Raw genomic sequence first — 12,859 nt, forward strand, 5'->3', positions numbered from 1 at the left:
AAATAAATAAAACTTTGGCAAATATTGTATGATATCTATAGATTATAAACACTTAAGCGGGAGAGGCTAATCACACCTGAATACTGCTACAGGTTGTGGGTTGTGAATGGGCCAGTATTGTATATGTGTCTGTATTTCCAAAGGTAAACATACAATTTGACGGAATAGCCCTTGAGTTATGGAGAGAAGAGTTTGAATGGGGCATGGCTGATCGTTTTGTTGAAATTACTTTCTTTTGCGACATGCCAGAGAACTGAAGGCAAAAATAGTATAGTTAGCATTCGTGACGCCTATTGAAAGTAAACCTTTGTGAACAACCCGTTTAAAATAAAGTGCAACCACCAAACACTGCCTTGGCAAACACTATTTATAAATAGATTCATAAATATCTCTAAGTCACCTATAACATGAAAGTACAAAGTATTATTTTTTTCAAGCACACATTCAACCTTTACCTCACAAAGAACATAAGCTAACACTAACAAAATACACCTTTGTATAAGATGACCCAACTGTTAAGGCGTAGATACCCTTGGTGAGATGATACACATGACTCTTCAATAGTGGTTTAGTCCCAAATCAAAACTTGCCATTTATAGCTTGGTACAGTTGTACCGTCTTTTGATGCAATAAGTTACACTTTCTTTAAAAGTAATAGCATTAAAAGTGTTATTATCTTGGATTTAGTCGAGTCAGGTGATGACCTTCTCAGTATCAGTTTGCCGGTTCAAATAAAATATAACTATCCTTTCCCCCTTTTATATTAGACTTTGTCAGTCTTGCTGTGGTCAAATGTATATATATATATATAGAAATACACACTGTATATATATATATGATTAATCAGCAAGGTAGAGTGACAGTATTTATTGGCATTGATAAATAATTAAATATGAGGATAGATTGAATACTGTCTGTCATTTAGAGCAATTGCCACACATGGACTTTCATGCCACTCTGGTCAGAGTATGTCTAGAATGCATTCTGAATTTACTTAGAAGCTCATAATGACTCCAGACCATACATGTACTCTGGATACTGAAATATACTTTCCAATGATCCTCATTTGGATGCTGTAATTTCAAATGCGTATTCGTTGTATGCTGAATGTTTCACGTAACATTGTTACACGTTTATTGTACGTAACAATCGTAATGATGAATACTTGTATCAAGGTATTTTTGTTTAGAAATTCCCTGCAATTTTCTCTTTATCAGTTTCTGTAACCACAACAAAAAAAGTTAAAATCCAGGCACTCACTTTGATTGCATTTAGCACAACGTAGCATTTTTAAGTAGTTGCACATACTGCAGCAGCCAAAATACATATGTACACATATGTACATAAGTTTCCATTTTAGTACAGTACCAGAGGACATTAATAAACAGACACAAATGAACATTTTCAAAAAAGAAGGGGAAAAAAGGCAGCAACACTTATATGGCTACAAATGTATTACATTTCTCTATGCTTCTGTATAAAGTGACAATATGGCTTGATTTGACTAAACTCATACAAAATCTAAACTACAGTATATGGCCACATTGGCATACACATGAGAAGGAAGAACATATCATAAAGCCGATTGGACTGGCTTTCGCTATGAATGGCATCGGTTTCAAATTAATTTGTTGCTATTGATATTAAAATGATATTGAATTCTTCGTGACAGTAAGTTGATGATAAATAAGAGAAATCAAGGTGACTGATTGCAGCTTAAGTGCAGTTTAATAGCAATTGGCCAGCTGCTGTGTGTTACCCAGATACTGATCTGTGCAGCTGAATCAAAGTGGCTGTAAACAATCCAAACCTGGCCTTGTTCCTTCATGCCCATAATGTCCTACAGAGGGTGCTCTCATTGCAGCAGTTCAGTTTTCTTTGTGGGTGTTGTGGTCTCTGGCTCCCCACTGTCAGACACATTGATAGGACTGTCCCGAGAGAAAACCTCAGTGGATTCTCTCCACACACAGTCAGCAATGGTCTTGAAGGCATTGGTGCTACACTTGGGTCGTACTTTCTGTGAGGCATTGTTAACGATTTGCCGACTGTTTGAGGTGGCGATTTTGATTTTTAGAGCGGCATCCACACGGTCTACAACTGTGTAGGTGCCAATGCTGCCATCCTCAAATCCCACAATGATGTTAAGAGCTCGCTGTGATAGGCACAGATAGGTTGGTGTTTTGTAAAGGGAACAGGTCCCGATGCTCTTACCGTCTGCCAATCTCATGACAATCAGACTTGAAACCACACCTGCATCATCATCTTCATCGCAATTCCGGAAACAGATGTACACTAAGTAGCGTCCGTCCCGTGAGAGCTTTTGCCGCCATATTATGCCAGCAGCATGGACCAGACGCAGTTTACCACTGTGCAGGTCTAGAACATTGATGTTCTCATCACCTTTCGACACAATGCCCAACTTTCCATTTGGTGATATTTGGAAATCTTCCAGGTTCTTTAAGAAGTTGCTGGGCAGCTGCACCCGCCTACACACAGACTCATCAGCGACACTCCAGATGAAAACAGTTTCGTTGGAGGTGATGAAGACAACAAAATCTGGACTGTCAGGGATTAATTTAAAGTTAACAATTGTGATCCCATCGTCACAGATAAATTTTTTGGAAACACTACCTGACCACAAGCTAACAGCTAACATCTTATTCTTGTTGGCGCCCACAAGGAATGTGTTTGCTGTGGTAATGAGGGCTTGCTGGAGTGTTACCAGAATGTTGCATACCTTGTGACCAGTGGCGAGTCTCCAAACACGAGAGGCGTTCTGCTCGCAGAGGGACACAACAAACTGATCATTGTGCGTGATGAGAAGCTGTGAGATTCTCTGGCCGTTGATACGGAATATATTTTCACCTGTGGTCGTATGCCAGATGTACTGACTACTTTTATCATCAGATGTCACCATTAGGTCACCTGATGTCGTCAGGACGCAGTTCTCAACGAGTCCTTCATGCTTGAACACCATCTCAATGAAACCTGTGCTGTAGTTCCACTTGTGAATGACCTCTGACCCATCCGTGGTGTATACAAAATCCTCTCGGCCAGAGAGCTGCAGGTTTTGGATAGGTTTTCCAGTTTTATCAATGTTCGACATGGCTGTTATAATGTCTATGTCCCACACAGAAAGCACGCCACTGCTGGCCACAGATAGCAGCAAGTTATGGTGTGTTGATTTGATCAGCTTTACAATGGCTCCGGATATCTCTATCAAGCTGGCCATGCACTGCCCACTGTCTCTCCTCCACACAAATATTGATGATGTGTTCTCCATGGAGGCTATTATACTTTGGTTATTCTTGGAGAGAACAGCCGCCACAAACTTTTCACTTCGCTTGGCCTTGAACTTCTCTGCCATTTTCCAAATCTTGGTGTCCAGCACCTCAATGCTACTTGCTTTGCAGATGAGGATGGATCGCTGATCCTCTGAGAGCTCTATGCCCACCACCTCACTCTCATCTCCTCTGCAGTCATAATCCTCCATTAGCTTGGGATTTGTGATATCTTTGGTGTTCCACACGGAGAGACTGCCCTCATTGTCAATCATCACCATTTGATTGATTGTGTCAAGAATCAGGATTGACTTGACAAAACCACCAGAGAATTCAGAAGTCATTGTGGCAAGCTTGTCCCCACTACCAAGGTGGAATATGGTGGTCGTGTTGAGATACTGTCCGCAGAAAGCATACATTCCATCTGGGGAACACTGGACACAGGTTACCTCATACCAGCAATGAAACTGATACAAAGGCCAGCCATAGAGCAAATCAATCACATTGACGTCTTTGCTTGCCTCCAACCAAGCTAAGGCATGGTGGCTGGACAAGGTGAATCCATTGATGAACGCCACCCCGCCGGTGATGCCACAGTGCTTGGATCCTTTTACCTCGACCTCAGACAACAAACAGGACTTGTGGTTGTCGTAAATGAGCAGTGTATTTTTTGTAGTGGCCACTACCAGATACTTCTCATCTGTGGTTAACCTGATGCCAAGAACAACTGACCTTGCTGTGTCTATCTGTCTTAGCAGCTGTCTACTCTCAACATCCCATGTGCTGACGGATCCATCCTCGAGGGCCACAATGACTATGTTTGGAGCTAATGTAGGTAGAATCTCCACAATTTGCATGTAGCTAGAAGAGAGTGGTAATCTCTCAGGACTGTAGGTGACATCCATGGAAGAATGCAGTGGCACAATGGAGCAGTATTTAGGACCATCCTTGTCACACTCAAGAAGTAGGTGTCTGAGCTTGGGAAGGGATGTGACAACCGGAAGGAGCCTTTGCTGTAGCTCAGCAGACAGTGACGCAGGATTCTTTGTCACTTTGAGCTTTATACTGCGGAGAGTAGTTGCAAGAAACTTTAGCTCCTTTTCTTGTGTGTAGCTGTAAGCTAGGTCGATGTCTGACAGGGCCTTGTCAAACTGCCCTATCTTTATCATAGTGTAGAGCCAGCTAAAGTTCATGATGACACCATACATGAGATCATCTGTTCGGCCGCTCCTTGTCAGGTGGTATGTGAGCTCTGTCATCTTTCGATGGTTGACAAAGAAGATGTCCGGCTCCAGCAAGTTACACTGGAACACCCAGGGTTGTTCGGGTGTCTGTCTGTCATAAGAGTGCTTGTCAGCAGAAGCTTTGTCATGGCCATGAAGGCTCTGCTGTTGATGAGGGTTTCGATGCTGGGAGATATTCAGTGAAGCTAAATGATTATTGTCGCAGTGGAATATCTTCTTTCTACCACCTGCCCAAGCCCCAAGGAAGTATTCAGCCAAAAGGCTATGCATTTGATGCACATCTTCTTCATTACTAAGGTATAGCTTCTGTGCTATGAGATGCAGATGTCGATTTGCCCACACCATTAGTGTTACATTACGGACTTGACGCTCCACTAAATAACCTTCAAGTTCTTCTTTTAGCCGGGCTATGAAATCGTAAGAAATACGCAGCGGGCTTTTAAGATTAGAGCTCACCATGATGTCTCCAAGGACACTGTTGTCCAAAGATAAAATATCCTCTAGCTCCAACTCTGTCAGGCCTGCCCGTGCCATCGTGATGTAGCCCAGTGCCCGAAAGACAAAGCGTGAGCCAAGCTTGTTTTCGATAGAGTAGAAAAGCTGCTCAATACTTTCGTGCACTGTGGAACACAACGATTTGTCATCCACATCCTTGTGCGACCGCCAGTGAACTACCTCTCGGTAGATGAGATTGACAAACATGGGCAGTGTACATTTAGCCATTGCCTCATTCACATATATCTGTTGGCCAGAGGTCACCTTCCTTTTGACACTCAGAAGCTGCTGTTTAAGTGTCTGACTGCAAGCTTTGCGATCTCTTTGCATCAGTTCAACATAACCATCCTCGTCATGTATCAGGCAACGTAGTTTCTGCAGTATTCCATGCTTGTTGGGCAGGGTGGACACTACAATTCGGACTGTACGTGGTAGGTGGACAGGCAGCCACCACAGCTTTCGGGCCTCGTCAACATCTGACAACTGCTCCAAGGCATCCAGAATGATGACAAGAGGTCGGTGGAATGATGACTCCCCGAGCAAATTCACCAGCAGTTCCCTCATCTCCTGGATCTTGTTTGGCAAGAAATGGATCAGGCACCGATAGTTGATGGCAATCTGCTCACAGATGCTTTGTAGCAGGGTGCGGAGGTCACCAGAGAAGTCAGTGGAGCCGATGAATCTGACAATGACCACTGGGTCTGTTTCTGGTCCCATCTCTTTCTGTAGCCACGAATAGGCCTAAACAAATGAAAATGAAACAGAAGCTCAGAAATACAGCATATATGTACAGTTTACTGAATATTCTCCAGTATGTTAAGTCTTATAATATTTACAATTACCTGTAGGATATATACAATTAGGAAAAGCTCAAGATGTTATTTTGTGCAAAACTGATAATTTTGTAATCTGATTATATTAGCGTGGCCATTTGAAATTAGATATGATCTACATAAAATACAACTACTGTACACATTACTATTTAATGTTTAACAGGATCCTATGTCCTGTTCTTATAAAAAAAAAAAATTCAGGAACTGCTGGTTAAAAATCCAGGAACTGCTGTGACCTATAAGTATGACTTTAGCAAACAAAACTCGAGTGACACTAGTCCATCTATTATTTAGTAGATCCACTGTACACTAACCTTAACAACTCAGATTGTGAGGAAGGAAAACCAAGATGAATGACTGTATAGCAAATAATCGAATGTGCTCAAGAGCAATAGAGTCAGCACTGGATTTCTTGTGCCAAGGATTTTCTAAATCAGTTTGAATTGTTCCCTCATCCTTAGCACAATACCTCTTTCTTGGATGTGGTTAAATGGTGCCCCCAGCTGTGACTCAGGGAAACATGAAATATTATTTATCTCGGTCTGGAGAGGCTGACAATTAATGATAATACGCTTTTCCAAAGCCCTCATTTTCAAGAGGACTGTGCATTTGTGTGATTAGCCAAGGGGTGTGTGTGTGTGTGCTCAGATTGCTGCTTGACTGCATCACTAAGCTCATATTCTTAGTACAGTACTGCACTGACATGGGAAGTGTAAAACGTGCTAGCTGTCCCAACATGAGATCATGTTAGGAGTAAGTAATTGATTATAAAAAGTGCATGTAATGTGTGGCCATGTAAAATGCATTTCATATATAAATATTTTAGAGTGTCTGTGTCTCTGTAGTGTGTATGTTACATAGAAGGACAGTAAGAGGGAGAGAACATAAGCAAGGACGAGGGAGTTAGTCAAGGTCCCCAGGCTCATCATCTGTGAACTAACATTAGAGGCTGAGGTCTATGACGGGTTGCCATGGGTGATGGGAAATGTCAACACTACCCTTCCTCCTTTGTTCCTCGCCCCCAAACTTATCAACACAGTCGACTCTGACCATCAACACATGACATACACAAACACTACTGATCTCCATAAGCACTAAATATTGGTTGAAGCTAACAGATAGGAATAATTATATTGAATTATTATTATCAATTAAATTATGTCAGCGATTTTTTAAGCTTGTAAATGCAATGATCTGTATTTGGATTACTGTGTGCCTCCAGATACACATGGGGATGCAAATAGATAAATACATGTAACAGTAGCCCAATATACCTTAATGTTAATTTGAATATCATGCCATGACATCAGATATTAAGTCAGAGGAAGCAAATAACAGCTTTAGGCAAAATACAGGCATCCCGCAGCATTAATCTAACATGTGCCGGCATCCAGATGGCCTTAAAAAGCAGGTCAGTATGTTCACATATTACCCCCCCCCCAAAACACACACACACACACACACACATGCATACTATACATGCTTTTCACCTGTTTTGCCACTTCAGCAAGTAACAAGGTCTTTCCAGTGCAGGGTCCCCCATACACCACTAGGGGAGTTATTCGACCACCTTTAGAGGGTAACAGGTACTCCTGGATTATGTCCAAGGCTTCACTCTTGTACACATAAAAAGATGAAAATGTCTTGCACAGCGACAGATGCTGTATGGTTTCGTCATAGAGTGTATCTGTCTCTGTGTCAAAGTTCTGTTGGACCGTGGCCTGGATGATATCCACCATGTCTTCATAAAACTGTTTACATAGACCTTCAACGTAGTGGCTCTCTACTTCCTGCGAGTAGCCAAGTTTCATGTCACAGTGAGTGACCGATGAGTAGACTCGAAGATTGGATGCTGCCACCACCATCGGAACAAACTCGTCTCTGACCTTCAGAAGACGCTCGTAGGCTTCCTGGTTTCTCATGACACGGTCGTCGCTCACAACGATGTCCATGTAGCGTGCCATCTCAGGGAGTTTAGCGAAACGATCAAAATTGGATATCTTCCGGATGTAACATACACATTTCTTGAGGAAGGCAGGGGTCTGCTTTCCTAATGCGAAGTCCAGTTCATCCTCTAATGCTAAAAGACAGGAGAGAACAGAGAGAGTATAATAATTACCCAATTCTGCATGACAGAATGTTTTAGTTTCATTCATAGATTTCATCTCTGCCACTATTTACAACCAAAAAACTTCCATGGCACTTTCAGAAAACACACTTAATTTGATGTCATGATGTGAGCACTTCCCCCACGTTTGCTAGTCTTTAGCGAATGATTAGATCCGTCTCTTTGAGCTGCCTTTAAGAAAAAAACAGTGATATGATCTCTTAATCCAGCCTTGCCTGGTTTTATCAAAGACCTCCAAAGGCAGCATTCCAGGATAGCCTGCCAACCTCATAAGCTTAGTATCGCATACTTGCAGCTTGTTTTGTAAACGAGAAGAGAGGGGATGCAAAGTCGGCAAGTAAACGACTGCAAATCCCCCAGGAAAGAGTTTCCTCATTCCTCATATGCATTTTCCTCACACTCTGATATTAGAAATCAAAATAGAAAACACATTAAAAAAACAAAAGGGTTCAACTGCTTTATACTTTATATTAGATGTCTTTAACTACTATGCACTTGCATCAGAAATAAGTACAATGTACTTATTGTGTTCATGTTGTATTGCAAAACACTTCTACTGCTACTGGGGTGGGATACAGGTAAGGTTAGGGCTGTGGTGGTATGAGTAGGTTTAAGGGTGGGTTAAGGTGTAAGGAAAGAGTTACCAGTGCAATTATAGATGTCATTACAGAAATTAATAAACGGAGCAATTCCAAGAGGGTCCTCGCACCATTGGTGCTCAGGCCATAATTACAGCTGTAATACATGTAGGTATTTTCAAAATATAAGTTCAATGTAAAAACACGTATGTGCACAATAAGTGCATTGTATCAAATTATAATTTAAATGTTTGTATATACAGGTCCTTCTAAAAAAATTAGCATATTGTGATAAAGTTAATTATTTTCCATAATGTAATGATACAAATTAAACTTTCATATATTTTAGATTCATTGCACACCAACTGAAATATTTCAGGTCTTTTATTGTTTTAATACCGATGATTTTGGCATAAAGCTCATGAAAACCTAAAATTCCTATCTCAAAAAATTAGCATATTTCATCCGACCAATAAAAGAGGTTTTTTTTAATACAAAAAAAAGTCAACCTTCAAATAATTATGTTCAGTTATGCACTCAATACTTGGTCGGGAATCCTTTTGCAGAAATGACTGCTTCAATGCGGCGTGGCATGGAGGCAATCAGCCTGTGGCACTGCTGAGGTGTTATGGAGGCCCAGGATGCTTCGATAGCGGCCTTAAGCTCATCCAGAGTGTTGGGTCTTGTGTCTCTCAACTTTCTCTTCACAATATCCCACAGATTCTCTATGGGGTTCAGGTCAGGAGAGTTGGCAGGCCAATTGAGCACAGTAATACCATGGCCAGTAAACAATTTACCAGTGGTTTTGGCACTGTGAGCAGGTGCCAGGTCGTGGTGAAAAATGAAATCTTCATCTCCATAAAGCTTTTCAGCAGATGGAAGCATGAAGTGCTCCAAAATCTCCTGATAGCTAGCTGCATTGACCCTGCCCTTGATAAAACACAGTGGACCAACACCAGCAGCTGACATGGCACCCCAGACCATCACTGACTGTGGGTACTTGACACTGGACTTCAGGCATTTTGGCATTTCCTTCTCCACAGTCTTCCTCCAGACTCTGGCACCTTGATTTCCGAATGACATGCAAAATTTGCTTGCGTCCGAAAAAAGTACTTTGGACCACTGAGCAACAGTCCAGTGCTGCTTCTCTGTAGCCCAGGTCAGGCGCTTCTGCCTCTGTTTCTGGTTCAAAAGTGGCTTGACCTGGGGAATGCGGCACCTGTAGCCCATTTCCTGCACACGCCTGTGCACGGTGGCTCTGGATGTTTCTACTCCAGACTCAGTCCACTGCTTCCGCAGGTCCCCCAAGGTCTGGAATCGGTCCTTCTCCACAATCTTCCTCAGGGTCCGGTCACCTCTTCTCGTTGTGCAGCGTTTTTTGCCACACTTTTTCCTTCCCACAGACTTCCCACTGAGGTGCCTTGATACAGCACTCTGGGAACAGCCTATTTGTTCAGAAATTTCTTTCTGTGTCTTACCCTCTTGCTTGAGGGTGTCAATGATGGCCTTCTGGACAGCAGTCAGGTCGGCAGTTCTTACCCATGATTGTGGTTTTGAGTAATGAAACAGGCTGGGAGTTTTTAAAAGCCTCAGGAATCTTTTGCAGGTGTTTAGAGTTAATTAGTTGATTCAGATGATTAGGTTAATAGCTCGTTTAGAGACCCTTTTCATGATATGCTAATTTTTTGAAAATAGGAATTTTGGGTTTTCATGAGCTGTATGCCAAAATCATCAGTATCAGTATCAGTTCAGGGAAAGACTCACTGATGCTCTGAAGTCAGACAGAAGACCTCAGTTTTAATGAAAGGAACCTCTGCGAGACTGCGACTAAGAGCTAATTATTCTTCGAGTAAGAAAAAATGCCTTGCATAGGGAGCCTCTGAATGCGGTTGTTTCATATCTACTGCATGCTGAGATGAAGACCTTAACTGTATCAGTGATTGAATTATAAGCCAAGGCTCCCAGGATGACATGAAAGAGCGAGCAGTAAATCTGTTCTTTCTCCGGTTGCCGACCCACTGTCTCTAATGTGGGGTATGGTGATGAGACTTAACTGTATCACTGAATATTGGATTAACCTGGATGAATCAAGTTAGCCTGATTAGATCTCCTCTTATGCTGGCTAATGCAGGCGAATTTTAATTTAGTCACAATGACTTTCAAGAGCAGGATAAAAATAACATTTACATTCATTGTGAGCTTTGAATACGAACTCTCCCTGAAACCACAAAGCTTTAAACTACGACTCTGTTGCATGATTTCATCCTTTTTAATTATACATGTAATTCTACAGACAAACAACCTAAATGTTAAGCATCAAGCACCATTGAAGCGTTCAGAGCAAAATTGTGCCTTTTTAAGACTCTCAGATTTACTTGATGTGGCTGGCTGGTGCGTGGAAATTGCTTCAACACATTGTGCAGTACACAAATCACACACACACACACACGTTGGGTTTTCATGTTTTATGGGGACTTTTTTTCCATGGACATAATGATGAAGGGGCCCCGTCCCCTTTTGGCATATTCTGTAGGCACAGATTATTTAAATGAGTACCATTGTGACTTCATAAGATCCGGAAAAATCGCGTTGTCCAAACGAGCCGTTTGTTGTTGTTCTTGAAGAGGGGATTCTGTTAAATAAAATATACCCCTCTGGAGTGGGACTTTGATCTTTGTAACCTTGCAGATCTTTTTTATGTCTCAGACAGCAACCATTACACACTAACTAAAGTTTGAAAAATTGGAAAAGCATAATAGGTTGTATTATAGAGCCATGGTGAGTCTGTGGACCTTCAGCTCAGTGAAAAATAAGTGATTTAAATTTGAGAACCCTGACATACAGTAGTCAACATTTGAAGTGGATCAAAAAAGTTAATCAAAGTTGTCCTAAGACAAAAACATGGGTATTGCTCAAAATTCACTTTGATGAAAGGTTTTGACTGTTGTAATGTTTGTCTGTGTTCCCCCTGTCTTTGTGCTTTTGGTTCAGTCCTGTTCAGTTTTCCCGCTCCTCGTTTGTGTTCATGTATACCACGCCCCCTTGTTATCTTGTTTAGCTTGTTTGGCCTTGTATTTAAGCCCTGTGTTTCAGTCCAGTCTTTGTGAGTTCTTGTTGTTGTAACATTGATGTTGGTTGTTCTGTTCCTGAGTCTTGTGCCCTACCCTGAGTCTTTATGTAGTTTGAGTTTATTGAATAAAGTGTGCTGCAATTGGATCCTTCTTCCTCCTTGCTTCCACCTCATCATAACATTGACAACTTCAAATGTTGACTACTGTGTATATACACTGTCAATGTCCACACTTATAGAAGTTTCAATGTACTGCAAAACACATTCCAAACCAACTCAGGCATTTAAAGCCATGTAAAATAGCACTAGACATTTATTAGCTGTGAGCTCAATCATAACTGTAACAATAACTAGAGTTTACCTGAGCAGAGGAATTTCTTGGCTTGATCGCTCTTCATGGTCCCCTTCTCCTGCAGCTGTAAAACAGAAGTTCTGAAGATCCTCTTGATTTCCTCTGAGACTGCCCTCCATGCCTTGTCGTTCTTTGACTTTGCTATGCTACTTGACTCCATCTGTGGGGTAAAAGCACATATGGAGTCATTGAATTATTTAAGGTTCCATTGTTTGGATTTCGTTCATTTGAACCAATAAAAAGAAAAACCCACATCATATCCTGTCCCAGTTAATTAACACTTCTCTCATTCCACTAAAATATGCAACGCAATAAACTAATGCATTAGTACTGTTTTTAATTTTTGCTTTAACTGTAATGCTAGAATAGCTAGCACAAACCATTTTGTGCTTCATACATCGCTACATTTGGCGATATAAAATGGATCTTTATTGTCTGCAAATTTTCACAGAAATGTCACTGTTACCGCACCTTAATAGTCACTAATATAATAGGTGCACTGTTCTATACCAAGTCAAATCAGTTAAACAGAATGTGCCAAGAACATGACTGTAAATTTAAGTTATTTTTCTATTTTTAATTAATTATTTATTTATTGTCTATTTATATGCTTGTTATAATCACCAGCCAAATGAGAGGGGAGAAGGGGCAGCGGAATCAGGATAGGACACAGGCCTGAAACCAAACCTGAAACTGCTGTGCCACAGCTCCTACATTATTTTAGTTTTGTACTTTATGAATAAATTTACTAAAACATGACTCGTCTAATTTAATTCTGGCTTCTGGTATAAGTCATTTCCAGCTTAGATACTGCAAAACTGGTATTTGTTGTCATATACCAGTTCATATTCATAAACACATTGGTTTTTAGCACAAAT

The 12,859-nt window shown here is 41.2% G+C and overlaps 1 protein-coding gene across 1 annotated transcript; it reads right to left on the reverse strand.

The window, feature by feature from the left end:
- Positions 1-1,400: 1,400 nt before the first annotated feature.
- LOC130073379 (NACHT and WD repeat domain-containing protein 2) lies at positions 1,401-12,141 on the reverse strand (the record flags this gene model as incomplete). Its single annotated transcript, XM_056238744.1, has 3 exons — positions 1,401-5,761; positions 7,344-7,933; positions 11,991-12,141. Coding segments are annotated over 3 exons (4,647 nt in total), but the record flags the coding sequence as incomplete, so codon positions are not given.
- Positions 12,142-12,859: the final 718 nt, after the last annotated feature.

Source organism: Rhinichthys klamathensis, unplaced genomic scaffold (genome assembly GCF_029890125.1).
Source record: "Rhinichthys klamathensis goyatoka isolate OS25496 unplaced genomic scaffold, OSU_Roscu_1.1 h1tg000535l_1, whole genome shotgun sequence".
Classification (NCBI taxonomy): Eukaryota; Metazoa; Chordata; class Actinopteri; order Cypriniformes; family Leuciscidae; genus Rhinichthys; species Rhinichthys klamathensis.